At 43.1% G+C, this 14422-nt stretch overlaps 2 protein-coding genes across 3 annotated transcripts in view; one reads left to right on the forward strand and one right to left on the reverse strand.

Moving 5' to 3' along the window:
• On the forward strand, window positions 1–7648 carry LOC143436331 (retinol dehydrogenase 16-like). The gene is made up of 2 exons (XM_076920544.1): window positions 1–502; window positions 5437–7648. Exons 1-2 carry the CDS (start codon window positions 226–228, stop codon window positions 5700–5702), a joined length of 543 nt encoding a protein of 180 aa, XP_076776659.1. The 5' UTR covers window positions 1–225; the 3' UTR covers window positions 5703–7648.
• The window catches only part of LOC143436324 (retinol dehydrogenase 7-like), a 21952-nt gene continuing 14777 nt past the window's right edge, over window positions 7248–14422 (reverse strand). Inside the window, exons 2-4 of one of the 2 annotated variants that reach the window (XM_076920535.1) lie at window positions 9995–10292; window positions 8568–8731; window positions 7248–8054 (exon numbers count right to left, since the gene is read on the reverse strand). In XM_076920535.1, coding sequence (XP_076776650.1) covers window positions 7837–8054; window positions 8568–8731; window positions 9995–10292 — 680 coding nt within the window. In that variant the 3' untranslated portion in view covers window positions 7248–7836. The remainder of the gene's footprint in view (window positions 8055–8567; window positions 8732–9994; window positions 10293–14422) is intronic. The other variant, XM_076920536.1, reaches the window with a different exon arrangement.

Raw genomic sequence — 14422 nt, forward strand, 5'->3', positions numbered from 1 at the left:
TCATTATGTATCTACAAAGCAAAACAGTCCAAATACCTGAGAAATCAGGTATTAATGGTTGTTAGGAAATGCAGTGTGTACTGCAGGCCAGAAGGGTAAACTCCTCCATGCCTACACCTTTCTGAGTGAGCAAGTGCAAGGCTCATTTTGACTCAGAGTAGTTTTCTCTCTACTTGACTTCTACAAGCCATGTGGCTCTACCTGGTGGCACTTGTGGGCCTGTAGATGCTCCTGCACTGGTTAAGGGAGAGGCAGGTGGTGGGACATCTCCAAGACAAGTATGTCTTAATCACAGGCTGTGGCTCGGGCTTTGGGGATATACTGGCCAGACAACTGGACAGGAGAGGCATGAGGGTGCTGGCTGCCTGTCAGAAGGAGGATGGAGCCAAGCAGCTGAAAAACAAGACACCAGAGAGGTTGGAGACACTAATCCTTGATGTCACCAAGACAGAGAGTATTGTGGCAGCCACTCAGTGGGTAAAGGAGCGTGTTGGGAACAGAGGTACCATGAGATTCCTTTCTGTGTTGTTGGTTTCTGGTCTATGTGAAGGGAAGGCCACTGTAATCCTGAAAAGATTTCTGCTGGGGGTCAGGGTGGTGTTGGAGTCATTGCAGACTTTGCACCTCTTCTGCACAATCATCTGTCCTCTTACCTCTACACTGAGTCCTCCAAGAGACCAAGGTATTATGTCACAAATAGCTGCTTGCTAGAGGATAGACTGTGTGTCCACTTTCCCTCCTCTGTGCTGGTTCACTGCACCCTTTTGCCTGTGCAGGTATTACATGTGCTGTCACAGTTTCTGTGAGTTCATATGAGGAGCAGTCCTGATGTATCTGGAAAATAGTCTCCTTGGAGTCACCCATCACCTCTGCTTCTGAAAATGTTTCTGCCTCCTTATCTTAATAGATTTATGAGCCTTTTAGGACAGAATGTGACAAAGTCTCTTATTTTCTGCAACATTGTGACCTTGGTTGTCTCTGTGTTAATTCTTATCTATGGCCAGACACAGTTTTCCTGATGGAGATTTATCAAGGCCCTGAACTTAGAGTGCTGTTAGTAATCTGCATTGGGAGTCTTGTTACTGTATATTCTTTTTGCAGAATGATAATATTCAATTTTCTTATAGTTTCATGACCTAACTAGTCTAAGATTGTTGGCCACTGTAGTAGTGGCATTATGGATTCAATCTCAGAAAGCAGTCCTTCAATCTAATGAAAAGTGTTTAGTTACCTCCATGACATTGGTGCATTAAAGGAAAGTCATTATAGTAGATCACAAGGCTTGTAGCTGAGTAATCATGACTGCCTCTCTCTCTGAAAGTGTTAAGAGTATCTTCTTGCAACTGGCACACTAATCCATAACAGTGAAGTTTTTATTTGGGCACCAGCTTGCCTTCTCTCAGTTTGATGGCATCTGATAGTATGGTCTTCAGCTACATGGCCTTACAATCAGGTTGGGAGAGAATTTAGTAGCCTTGGCCATAGCCTATGATGAAGGTTGGGAGGGAGTATTCCATATGGCCCTTTGAGGGACATGATGTGACCCATTCCTAGCACAGAAAGTTTTCCTTTTGGTATTCAATGTCTACTTGGGGTGTCGAGTCTATCATCATATGGTGACGTCACTAATTGCTTCATATATGTATTTTAGAAAGCTTCTACAGAAATAGTTTGCATGTCAAAACACAGCAAAACAATCTTGATTACAGATTATGCATCTATAGAAAGATAGGACATGCTTTGAGCCAAGGGGGAAGATGATTTCTTGTGCCAACATTTTAAAAAGAACAAATGCCGATCTTACTCTCAGTCAACTAGTCTCCCATTCTCCCTGTACAGAAATTGATGATGGAGATATGGTCTTTAGCTGTAGGCCTTTCAGAGTGCTTGCTTGATGATCCATGACTTAAAGGCCAGAGGGATGAGTGAGGGCCACTTGTGGATGAGTGGCAAAGACAGCACAATGTGTTGAGGTTGACAGTGGAAAATCTGTCCTGTTGGTTATCAGCAAGGATGTCATCTCCCTTACCTTGTCCCTTGGATATTTTTGTTAGGGTTTTTATGGTTTTGAGAAACACCATGATAGAAAAGCATCTTTCAGAAGAAAGCTTAGACCTCCACATCACTGTTCATCACCAAAAAAACTCAGGAGAGGAACTCAACTGGGCAGGGACCTGGAGGCAGAAGCTGATGCAGAGGCCATGGAAGTTGCTGCTTCCTGGCTTTCTCCCAATGGTTGGCTCAGTCTTCTTTTTATAGAACCCAGGGCTAGCGGCTCAGGGATAACATCACTTGGAGTGAGCTGTGTCCTTTCCCATTGATCACTAATTGATAAAATGCCTTACAGCTGGATCTCATAGAGGCATTTCCTCCACTAAGGCTCCTTCCTTTCTGATAAGTCTACCTTGTGTCATGTTGACATGAAACCAGTGAGTAGAACTGACCCCTTGTTAATGTAACACACACACACACACACACACACACACACACACACACCACTAGTAAGCTATAACCCATTTATTCTTATTTGTTTCCCAAAATTTCACATTAAACACATAAACAATTTAGAAGTTCACATTTTAAAAATCAAACACATTAATTTTTTAGGCAATTGAAAATATCCAATATCCCTAAAGATCCAAAATCACTTTTAAAGGGTTAAAATCTTTCAGCTATGGGCCTTTAGAAAAACTTTTAATTAAAATGAAAACTTTCTTACTTCAAGAGAAAAGAACCACAGTATAGTCACAATCAAACCAAAGCAAAATCAAAAACCAGCTATGTAACAATATAATATCCAATGTCTGAGATCTACTCATGTTCTTCTGAGCTCCTGCAAAGGGTTTAGGTCACTTTCCCAGCTCTGAGTCACACAGTTTGTCTTCTAAGCTCCAGCTGGCTCCACTACTGCTGCTGCTGTTCTTGGTGGTCATCCCATATTACAAACATCTCCAATACTACCAGGAAACCTTCCTGCATCTGGGCTACACGTTGTTTTAAGATTTATTTATTCCTGGTGGGAGATACCATGTGGCTGCTGGGAATTGAACTCTGAACCTCTAAAAGAACAGTCAGTGCTTGTAACTGCTGAGACATTTCTCCAGCTCATGGACTATATGGTGATAGCATGTCATAGGCTCGCTTCCTGGGCCTATGCCTCAACTTCTTTGCATGACTCCTTCAGTCCTGACCTTCAAGTGCCCCTCATATTGCACCTTCAACAATGACCTCTCCTGGCCTCTCACAGTACCAAGCATCAGCTGCTCTCCATGACCCCTTCAAACCAATACCACCTAGCTGCATCTTACACAGGAACAAAAGTGGCTGTCAACATGAGTTACAAACTTGGCCACTTCTGGATCTCAGCTTATCTGTGTTCTCAGGAAACACTTTTCAGATTTTTCAACTTCTGTGATGCTGGCCTCTTTTGAATCTCTATTAATTGATTTTCTCCAGCTCAGCATCAATTGTCCCATTAACTCAAAGGTTTCACTTCAATGTTGCTGCTCTCTTCTGAATCAGTGCTGACTCTTCAACCCCAGGTGACGAGAATGGCAGAATTTTCACTCAAAATAGCCAATATCCCTGAGAGAATCTTCCAAGATACTAAAGATCATCCCACTGAGGTCACAGAAATCAGTGGCTTTGTAGCCCCTAGTTCCAAAGCCTCCTACAATCCTACTAAAAACATGGTTAGATCTGTCCCCACAATACCCCATGATACTGGTACAAACTTGTCTTACTTGGGGTCAGTATTGTTGCAATACATCACCATGACCAAAGGGCAAGCAGGTGAGTATGGGGTTATTCAGTTTGTAATTCCAAATTGCTGTTGACCACCAGAGGTAATCAGGACAAACTCTCAAACAGTACAGGAACATGCAGCCAGGAGCAGAGGAAGAGGCCATGGACAAGTGCTGCTCACTGGCTTGCTTTTCATGCATTACTCACCGTCTTGCTTATTGAACCCATAGACCATCAGCCCAGAGGTGGCACCACCCACAATAGGTTAGGTCATTTCCCATTGATCAAATTGAAAAAATGCCTTATAACTTGATCTCAACTGAGGTTCCATCCTGTCTGATGACTGTATCTTATGCCATGTTACCACAAACTCACCACTACATTATGTTTGGTTACCATCTGATCAATATTGAGAGTTGATCAATATTGACTTTCTTCAATATAGATCCCAACATTGATAAACAACATTGATAAACAACATTGATTGCAAGCCCAGCTTCACAAAGCCAAAAAAAACACTGTTTTTAAAAATCTCCCCCCACCAAGTTTTCAATTTTTGGCTTTTCAATGAATATTTCACTCACAGATTAATTTTCCTATTTTTCTTTTCTCCTTTGTATTTTTTCTGTTTGCTCTTTCTCTTTCCTTTTTATAATTATAAGGAATAACAGTCCTTTCTTATTACTACATTTTCTGGCCATTTGAAAGGAAAAGGCAGCAGTGTGGAAATGTCCCATAGTACTCTGAAGATACAGGTGTCTTCATGTCTGTGAAGTCATGCCATGACCACTGTAACTCTTATAGAGGATAGAATTTAACTAAGGCTGGCTTACATGCAGAGGTTTAGTCTATTATTACCATATCAGGCAGTGTGGTAGGTTATAGGCAGACATGGTGTTAGAAAATCAATTGAGGCAGATGTTCACGTGTCTCCACCAGTCAAAGATAGTTTATATATCTAGGTTGGGTATTGGGTTACACTTCTGATTGAGTATTACCAAACTTATAAAACCTTTGATTAACTTTAAAAAATTGTATAAAAGCAAAAAGGAAAAGGGGGCATGGGATAGGGGTTTTCTAGGGAGGGGAAATGGGGAAAGGAGATGGCATCTGAAATGTAACTAAAATATAAAATAAAAAAACAAAAAACAAAAAAAAAAAAAAAAGAAAATCAATTGAAAGCTCTACATCCTGATCCACAGGTAGAAGGAACAGTAAGACTCTGAGATAGCCCATTTCCAGTGAATCACATGATCCAACAAGACTATACCCACTCCAGCAATGCCTCACAACCTTGAGCCAATGGCTGCCATTCCTATTCAAACCACCACAACATATAAAAGAATAAAATCTCTGTAAGGATGGTGTGAACTTGTAAGTCACAAATGTACTTTTATAGTATCCAGATTAACAAAGGTGCACCATGTTTCACCATCTGTTTTTAAATTTAACAAGTCAGAAGGGACTCCTTGCTGATTCCCAGGTAGAGAACTGGGCCACAAAGTCTTAAAAGATGAAGACAGCCATGCTGTGAGCGAACAGTGTCCTACATGTGTTCCCTAACTGTGTGGATACTCTTCTCTTATTCACTGCATTTTATTGTCCAGTAAACACGTGTCACAGTAGTCTTACTGTGTGAAATGTCCATAATTTAACCTGTGTTGTATGACTGCCTCTTCCCACTATCCCCAGGACTCTGGGGCCTGGTCAACAATGCTGGCATCACCACCCCCTCGGGTCACAATGAGTGGCTGAGCAAACAGGACTTTGCAACTGTACTGGATGTGAACCTGTTGGGCATGATCAAGGAGACACTGAGCATGCTGCCCTTAGTGAGGAAGGCGAGGGACAATGTGGTCAATGTCTCCAGCATCATGGGTCAAATTTCTTTTGGTGGAGGTGGTTACTGCATCTCCAAGTATGGAATAGAGGCATTATCAGACTCTCTCAGGTCCTAGAAGGTAAAGGGGACCACAAGGAGTGCTTTGGGAAGGTGTTTATTTACTCAAACTCTTTAAGTACCCATCATGGGGAGAACACTTGGGTTCTGAATCTCTCTTACCTGCCCATCTCTGAATCATTCACTTTGCAGCACATTTCTATGGCTCTACAAGAGACTATTACTGAGACATGAGTTGAGTTAATTTTGTCCTGTTACAGAGAAGGAAGGGCACTGAGGATGAAAGCTAAGTGCACTGCTGAACCCTTTAACCCCATGCTCATTTTTGCAGTTCCAATATTATACTTGTTATTCCTCAAAGAATCCTCAGAACATGCTGCTGCTACTTCTGATCCATGAGGATCATCTCATGGGGCTGTAAGTGAAGTCAGGAATGGGAGGCAGTATAAAATTAACACTTTCCATGAAATGAGATACAGGTGACTGAGTGCGCTCAATTATTCCTTGAAGATTGTTTCTGGCCCTTCTGATGAACTGGGACAGGTTAGGCTTGGCATCAGAGCTTCTCTGACCCAGCAAGGCAAATGCTGAGCAGAAAATGAAAGACCAGGATCCAGACATGGTACTGACATCATCCACCAAGGGGCTGTAGGAATGGAGCAGAGGTCAGAGGGCATGAGGAGTGGTACACAGAAAATTGAGATCGTCAGCTAGTGAGGCTACAGAACAGGACTTGTGTCCAGCCAGTATCTCCCAAGGCATCTCCTGGATTGTAGGGCTGTGAAGAGATGGTTTGGTCTTTCTGGTAGAGCACTGGGTTTCAGATAGCCAGAGACCCAACAGGACCATGGCCTGTGAGAGACATGACCTGTGAGGGACAGCATATATCTCTCTATTCCCCCAGATCCCAGACTCCTCCATGCGGTCCACATCTTTCATTAACTTAAGCTTTACAGACATGTTTTGCTCAATAGCTCCTCCCGGAGAGGTTTTGTGTCACCATCTATGGTTACAGGTAGAGAGCATGAGTAACAGGCCTCGGCCTCAAGATTTCCATATTCATGAATTATCTAAAGGCCGGGGTGTAGCTCAATTAGGTTGCTCCTCATTCCACTTCCCTATTTAAGTCAGCTCCCCCTGGCTTTTACTGGGGCACACATATCCATACCCATCCACATTCTCCATGAACAATAAGGCTTTAGAACTCTTGGACTCCACGTGTCTTCTAGGGCCTGGGGCCAAGTTTCCAGCCTTTAGAACTGGACTTTCTTATATCAATCGGCCCCACTGCTGGTCCACCATCACTGCTGTGTATGTGGGACCCACCAGCAGTTTAGAACACCCCGCCTCGGGGCTCAGCTGCCACTGTGGATTGTCCAACACCGGATGCCCATTCTTCTACTTTATCCTGTGAGCCAGAATACTTTAAAAGGCTGGGTGGAAAGCAATGGCCACTGTCCTCTGTGGTGGGAAGAGCTGAGCGGGTGCACAGGTTAATAGTCAAGCTCATTCTTGCTACCCCTCCCTGGGGTAGTCCCATCTCCCCTATCTCTGTCTCCCAGTGTTCCACACTGCAAAGCTAGTTCAAAACACAGGACACAAGTAATCTTTCAACTTTTATTCTGAAATGAAAGGAATCCAAAGAAAGCCATGAATTTAAGACAAATAAAAATTGTTGTGGTGGTAGTGGTTATTGTTCTTATTGTTGTGTTTTCTATCTTAGCCAGATTCTATCCCACCAGCAAAACCACCTCCTAAACATAGCCTGCTCATGCAGCAGTAGGGCATGAAGTGCTGGTGGTGGCCCTTCCACCTGACACCATGGAGAAAAATGATTGTGAAGTGGATTCTCTCAATCTTCCATGATGTCATGAGTTGCCAGGCCCATGCACATCATGAGGAAGAGGGCCAGAGGCAAAGCATGTCCTAGGTGTTTACAAACTCTGCAGTTCTGTAGATTCTCAAACAACACTATGATGAAGTAAGCCTTAGGAAGCTGCCTAACTTCACAGGCTATTGCCAGCCCCTTTGTATCACTACCCCTTGTCAGAATTCTTTGGCTCTTTCCTCTGAACTTTACTGGTTTTGAGTAGTATGGAGGCAGAATTATTTCAGTGAGTTTCATGAACAATGTGCCCCAGTGTCATTATCTCCCTCCACCTACTTCCCCAAGTCTGCATACACATAAAAATTCAGAGGGCTTGGGCAGGCTTTGGAAAATTCCAATAATAAAGGGCATCCACAAGAAATGTGGGCAGGTAACTCAAGGGAAGGTAGAAGAGCTTGGCATCCCAACCGGCTGAGTATCGTGTGCGAGGGTGATAGGCAGTCAGAGCGTGCTCCATGCAGTCTGTCACCACAGACAGGTCCTCTGAGAATGTGTCCATCAATGACCTTATTGTTTCAATGTCTGTGTAAAATGAGAGATTATTCCAGTTGACTCCACATCCTACCACCCCTGTTATGTGACCAACCAAAGAGAGCTTCTCTAAAGTCCATGTCTCCCACACTCAGAAGCCATGCCTAAGTCTAGCCTGTCCCAGTTTCTCAGAAAGGGCCACAACCCAAACCAACAGCTTCAAGGAAGTGTCATGCACACTTAGCTGCCTGTTTTAGAGAATGATCTAGCAGAATAGCCAGACATACTCTCCTAATGGTGAGCAAAAGCCCAAGCTCATGGAAAGTTGTGATCTGATACCTCCGTCCCTGGTTTTACCTTCATCATTAACATAATGACAGGTTAAGAGAAAACAAAGTTCTAGGAACCAGAACCTCTTTATGTGACCAGAATCCCATAGGCTCCCAAGGAAAGGCGATTAATGAAGAAAAATAGCCTGGGCCAGACTTTGTACCAGTAACAGAAAAGCACAGAAGACTCGAAGTATAGGATGAGGCTTGCCTTTGGTTCCTACAGGTTACTTACAAGAGTCCTTATACTTCTCGCCATAGATCTCCTTGACCTCTGAGGTGGCTTGGTCCCACAGCTTCTCTACATTGTCTGGTAGCCTCTTGACATCAGAGATGTTGGTCTTGAAACCACCAGGCTCTATGATAGCCACCTTCACCCCAAAATAGGAGAGCTCCCTCCTGTAAGACAGCAGTCAAAGGTCATCTAAGACATCAGAGGTCTTTTACAGAAAGTAATACAATTGACAACACAATGATCCACTGGAGAGAAAAGTTCACAAGTTTTGGGGTCTGGGATGTGCAGCAGATGGGGATGTCACCTGTGGCAAGGGCATCGTATCTGTGCTTTTGAATGTCACTCCAATGTCACACAGATGTGGCTCACAGGTCTAAATATAAATATTCAGTTCTGTGACACAGGTAGGTTGCCCATATACTGTACACCGGGCTTACTAGACTTGCCTAAGTCAGTTCCCCCTCACTCTTGGACCCCACCTTCTCCAACTACTGCCTAAGGAAATCTCAAGCCAGTTCCTTTTTTTGCTTACTCAGATGTTTCAGGGACTACTCTGTGTAGGCAGTCATGGTACCTCACATTTAGGGACCATTTTGCCTTGCAGCTAGCAGGAAATCTAACTCAGTTTGATACAGTAGTATAATGCATACGTATGCTGTATACTGTGTAATGATATATAAGGTATAAGGTAAAGGCTACAGATTGACCTGACATCAGTATTTTGTACAAACTTGTCTAGAACCCTCAGACTCTCTGACAATATACTAAGCTTCTGGTGCTAACCTCCCCTTTGCTCCAGAATGACACAGCACTAACAGCACTCTGCAAGCAATCACACTGGACACAGGCTGTTAAAGTTTTATCCCAAAATGTCCTGTTCTGTCCTAGTGTTTAACCCTTACCTCAGGCCCCTGCTGCAAAGCCCTCCAGAAATCTGACAAACAACATGGTCACTACTGCTAACAATCTCTAAGCCTTGGTCATACTCTCTCTTTTCTCTTTCACTCTCAGTTGTTAGCATTTTTGTTGCTGCTTCTGTTAGTCTTTTTGTTTATTAGGGTCAAAAATCCCTTTGTTGTGCCAGAATATGGGAATTGTGGACATTAAACAAGAACTTGCTAAACACTAGGAGGAGGGATGATTGTGATGCACACACCCCTGGGAATCCCCACCAGAGAATCAAAAACATGAGGAACTATGCTCTTGGCCAAGGCCAGTAATGACCCTGATGATTCCACAGGTCAGGCCTCCAGAGCAGAATAATTTTAAGTGAACTCAGGCCTCAGTCACCTGACAAAGGCATGGAGAATGGTTTCCCAGCTACTGACCACTTTACTACCAAGAGAAGAAAGTTAGAGAGTATTCCAAATCAGAAGAAAACGACTCTTTATGAGGGGTTCTCAAAGGTTGCAATTAAAACAAATCACCTTGCTGAAGGGTTGACATGGGACCTCATAATCATCTGATACCTGAGTGAGTCCGAGAAGGCCTCTACACCATACTTGGAGATGCAGTAACCACCACAACCAAAAGACACTCGACCCATGACGCTGGAAACATTGACCACGCGGCCCCTTGCCTTCCTCACTAAGGGCAGCATGCTCAGAGTCACCTCGATCATGCCCAACAGGTTCACATCCAGTACAGTTGCAAAGTCCTGTTTGCTCATCCACTCATTGACAGCAAAGACACAGATGCCAGCATTGTTGACCAAGCCCCAGAGTCCTGGAAACAGTGGGAAGAAGAAAGAATCACGGGACTAGTTTTGACTGAAATTCACATTCCATGGGGTAAGATGAGACTATTTAGACAGGCATTGGATGGAGAGTAGACAAATAACAGCATATTGTCAGCAGGGTTGGTGCATCCCATCCAGGAAGAAATGGCTCACAGCAGGGGCATCTCTGCTTGTACACTGAAGGCCTGGAATCAGCCATAGGCTTAAAAGCAGCCTGCTAGCACAAAGTCTTGAGTCTCTGAAAACAACCTTGAAGCAGACGGCAGAAGCTACTGTAAACAAGCAGCTTTAGTGGAAAGCTGCCTGGTCTCAATCATAAACCTTGTAGATAGTAACCTTGGTGGATAGTACCAACTTAGATAAAGACAAGTGAATCATAGGTGGAGTCAGAGTGACCTGTCCCTTGAAGCTTCACCCAGCTGATACTCTGTTCTGGAAGATATCTGTACTTCCTCTAAACAATTATGCTCCTGCGTTATCCTATTCCTCATCCTGCCTTTTTGTGTATATAACCCCTGTGTGAAAAAGTAAAACTTGCAATTTGATCAGCCTATAGACAGATCGCCATTCTTTGTGTTCGCCTGTCCCCCATCTTCTCTTTCAGATGACCTCCCCAGAACACTGTTTAATGCCCTGCTGGCCAGTACATTTTGGTTCCCAATGTGGGGCTTGAAGACAAGACGTTCTGCTCCCCAGCATTCAGGGGGTCAAGGAGATCACCAAAGGGAGGACGCTGACTCTTCAGAGGGTGGTAGGCCTACCGGTTTTACAGGAGCATTGAGGGTGGCTGCCTGGAGTGCATGAAGGCACTTTGAATCTCAAAGCATTTTTAAAGTGATTCCCAGAGCCTTAGCTCTGGAATTTCTCAGGAGCACCCAAGAGGACAACTCCCAAGGTCAGCGTGACAGCAGCCTCGATTCAGAAGGATACCACAGTCCACCCAACTGTGGGAGAGTTCTGAGGAGGATCAGAGCAGTGAGGCCCTGAGACTGAGGGCCCTGGGACAGGTATGTTTTAAGCAGACACTGTTCATGATGGACTTGAGGAGTGAGTCAACTCAGGGCACAAGGAATTAAGTTTAAAAGATGAAGCATGGGACAAACATTTTCTAAGCAGTCACTCATTGTGACATGGCTCCAGAAGCCTATCTTCAGATCACGAGGAACTAGGGTTAAGAAAAAAGGGTCTTTAAAAATTCTTTGCTTTCATTAGTGTTCTCTTCCCAAGAGGGGACTATTGATAAAAAAAAAAAAATGTTATATCTCCTACGGAGGAGATAAGTTAAACCTTGAAAGTAAAAGAGAGAGGAAGAATGAAAATGAAAGCAAGTTGCCTGCTCTCTGGCATGATGACCTAAGAAAACAAAAAGCTTATTACAGAGCCCTCCTGAGAGCATGAGTTGATGGGGAGGGCACCCTGATCTCTCTTGCTGTCATTGGATGAATTCTCAGTCCTGCTTCCTATGTCTATTGTCTGTCATTGGCTCGCCAATATTGTCCATGTGTGTCATTTGTCTGTCTTTGTCTTGTTGTCTGAGTGATCTATGTTTCATGTTTAAAAGAAAAACTGGTTAAAACTGCTTGCTTAATTTAGTTTAAAACTTGCTTGGGAGGCAGTCTCAATTTACACAAGGAAAGCTGATAATTCACCTGTGGTTAGGAGAAGGGCACCGGCAGAAAGAACCTTGAGAGGAGTTAACTGTTTTTATAAGTGGCTCTTGGAAGGGGGCCAGCAGTTTTTTGGCTTCTGTAGTAAGGGAATTAATAGTGGTTTTTTCCAGTTTGATAAGTGAAAGGGTACTTTTCTCTTAAATTACAGCTAAAAAGGTAAACAAATGTTTAAATGTACATTTATTCTTAATTGGTTTAAAAAATATAAATATGCTCTATATGTCCTGGTTATATATTGTTTTGTATGATTACAAATTTATAAATTTGGTAACAAAAAACTGGATTAAAGCTGGTGATTCAAAGTTGGAGTCATTCAAAATCCAGAAGTATAAAAGAGATCTCAGTAAGAGTTTTATCCAAGCCTTCTACCTCTCACCCAGATTCCAGTGGCTAAAGCAGTCAGTCACACAGCTGATCTGCTCCCCTGTGGAAACTGTGTCCAGAGGCATCCTAGAGAGGTCATGAAAGGCAGAGCTGCAGGAAGGAGCACCCACACACTGCCCTAGGCCCCAGAAGCACAACTGGCAGTAGGGATCCCCCAGAGTGCACCTGGCACCCAGAACCCACTCCTGCGGAAAACCACTCCCCTTCTGCCTCTCACCCGGATCCCCAAGGCTGGAGCAGTCACACAGATGATCTGCTTCCCTGTGGAAACTGCATCGGGAGGCATCCTAGAGAGGTCACAGAACGCAGAGCTGCAGGCATCCTAGAGAGGTCAGGGAACACAGAGCTGCAGGCATCCTAGAGAGGACACAGACCTCAGAGCTGCAGAGCAGGGGACACCATATCCTGAAGCATCCTAGAGGAGTGACTACACTCAGAGCAGCAAACACCTACCTGGTCTACTACCGTGGAGACACCATATCCTGAGATATCCTAGAAAAGCCACTGTACCCAGAACAGCTGGAGTTCACGATCATAGAGACATCTAAACCCCAAGGAGCTCTGACACAACCAAGATAACTGGAAAGGCAGACTCCAGTCAGAACCAGTGAGTGCAAGTAGCACTACAACTAACCAAATGGCAAAAGGCAGGCGTAAGAATGTAAACAACAGAAACCAAAGTTACTTGGCATCACCAGAACCCAGTTCCCCCACCATAGCATGTCCTGAACACCACATCACACCAGAAAAACAGGACTCAGAATTAAAATCACTTCCCATGATGATGATAGAGGACTTTAAAAAGGATGTAAACAACACTCTCAAAGAATTTGAGAAGAACACAGGTAAACAGGTAGAAGCCCTTAAAGAAATGCAAGAAAACAGAACCAAACAGGTGAAGGAATTACACAAAACTATCCAGGATCTAAAAATGGAAGTAGAAAAAAATAAGGAAATCGTACAGGGAGACTACCCTGGAGATAGAAAAAGAAAAAGGAAAAAGATCTAGGAAAAAGATCAGGAGTCATACACACAAGCATGACCAACAGAATGCAATAGATAGAAGAGAGAATCTCATGTGCAGAAGATACCATGGAAAACATAGACACAGTGGTCAAAGAAAATGTGAAATGCAAAAAGCTCCTAATACAAAACATCCAGAAAATCCAGCAAGCAATGAGAAGACCAAGCCTAAGGATAATAGGTATAGATGAGGGTAAAGACTCCCAACTTAAAGGGCCAGTAAATATCTTCAACAAAATTATAGAGGAAAACATCCCTAACCTAAAGAAAGAGGTATCCTTAAATATACAAGAAGCCTACAGAACCCCAAATAGACTAGACCAAAAAAAAAAATTCCTCCTGTCACATAATAATCAAAGCATCAAATATACAAAACAAAGGGAAGATACTAAAAGCAGTAAGGAAAAAAGGCAAAGTAACATATAAAGGCAGACCTATAAGAATTACACCAGATTTCTCACCAGAGACTATAAAAGCCAGAAGATCCTGGACTGATATTACACAGACCTTAAGAGAACACAAATGCCAGCCCAGACTACTATACCCAGCAAAACTCTCAATCAATATTGATGGAGAAACCAAGATATTCCATGACAAAACCAAATGTATAAAATATCTTCCCACAAATCCAGCACTTCAAAAAATAATGGATGGAAAACTCTATGGCAAGTAGGGAAACTACAACCAAGAAAGAGCAAGAGAGTAGTCTTCCAACAACCCCAAAAGAAGATAGCTACACAAACATAATTCCACCTCTAATAACAAAAATAACGGGAAGTAACAATCATTTTTCCTTAATATCTCTTAATTTAATATCAATGGACTCAATTCTCCAAAAAAGATGGAGACTATCAGACTGGATACATTAAACAGGACCCAACATTCTGCTGCATACAGGAAACACACCTCTGTGTACCTCAGAGTAAAAGGATGGAAAACAATCTTCCAAGAAACAAGCTGGAGTAGCAATTCTAATATCAAATAAAATCATTTTTCAACCAGAAGTAATCAAAAAAGATAAAGAAGAAAACTTCGTATTC

This window comes from Arvicanthis niloticus, chromosome 22 (assembly GCF_011762505.2).
Source record: "Arvicanthis niloticus isolate mArvNil1 chromosome 22, mArvNil1.pat.X, whole genome shotgun sequence".
In the NCBI taxonomy this organism is placed as follows: domain Eukaryota; kingdom Metazoa; phylum Chordata; class Mammalia; order Rodentia; family Muridae; genus Arvicanthis; species Arvicanthis niloticus.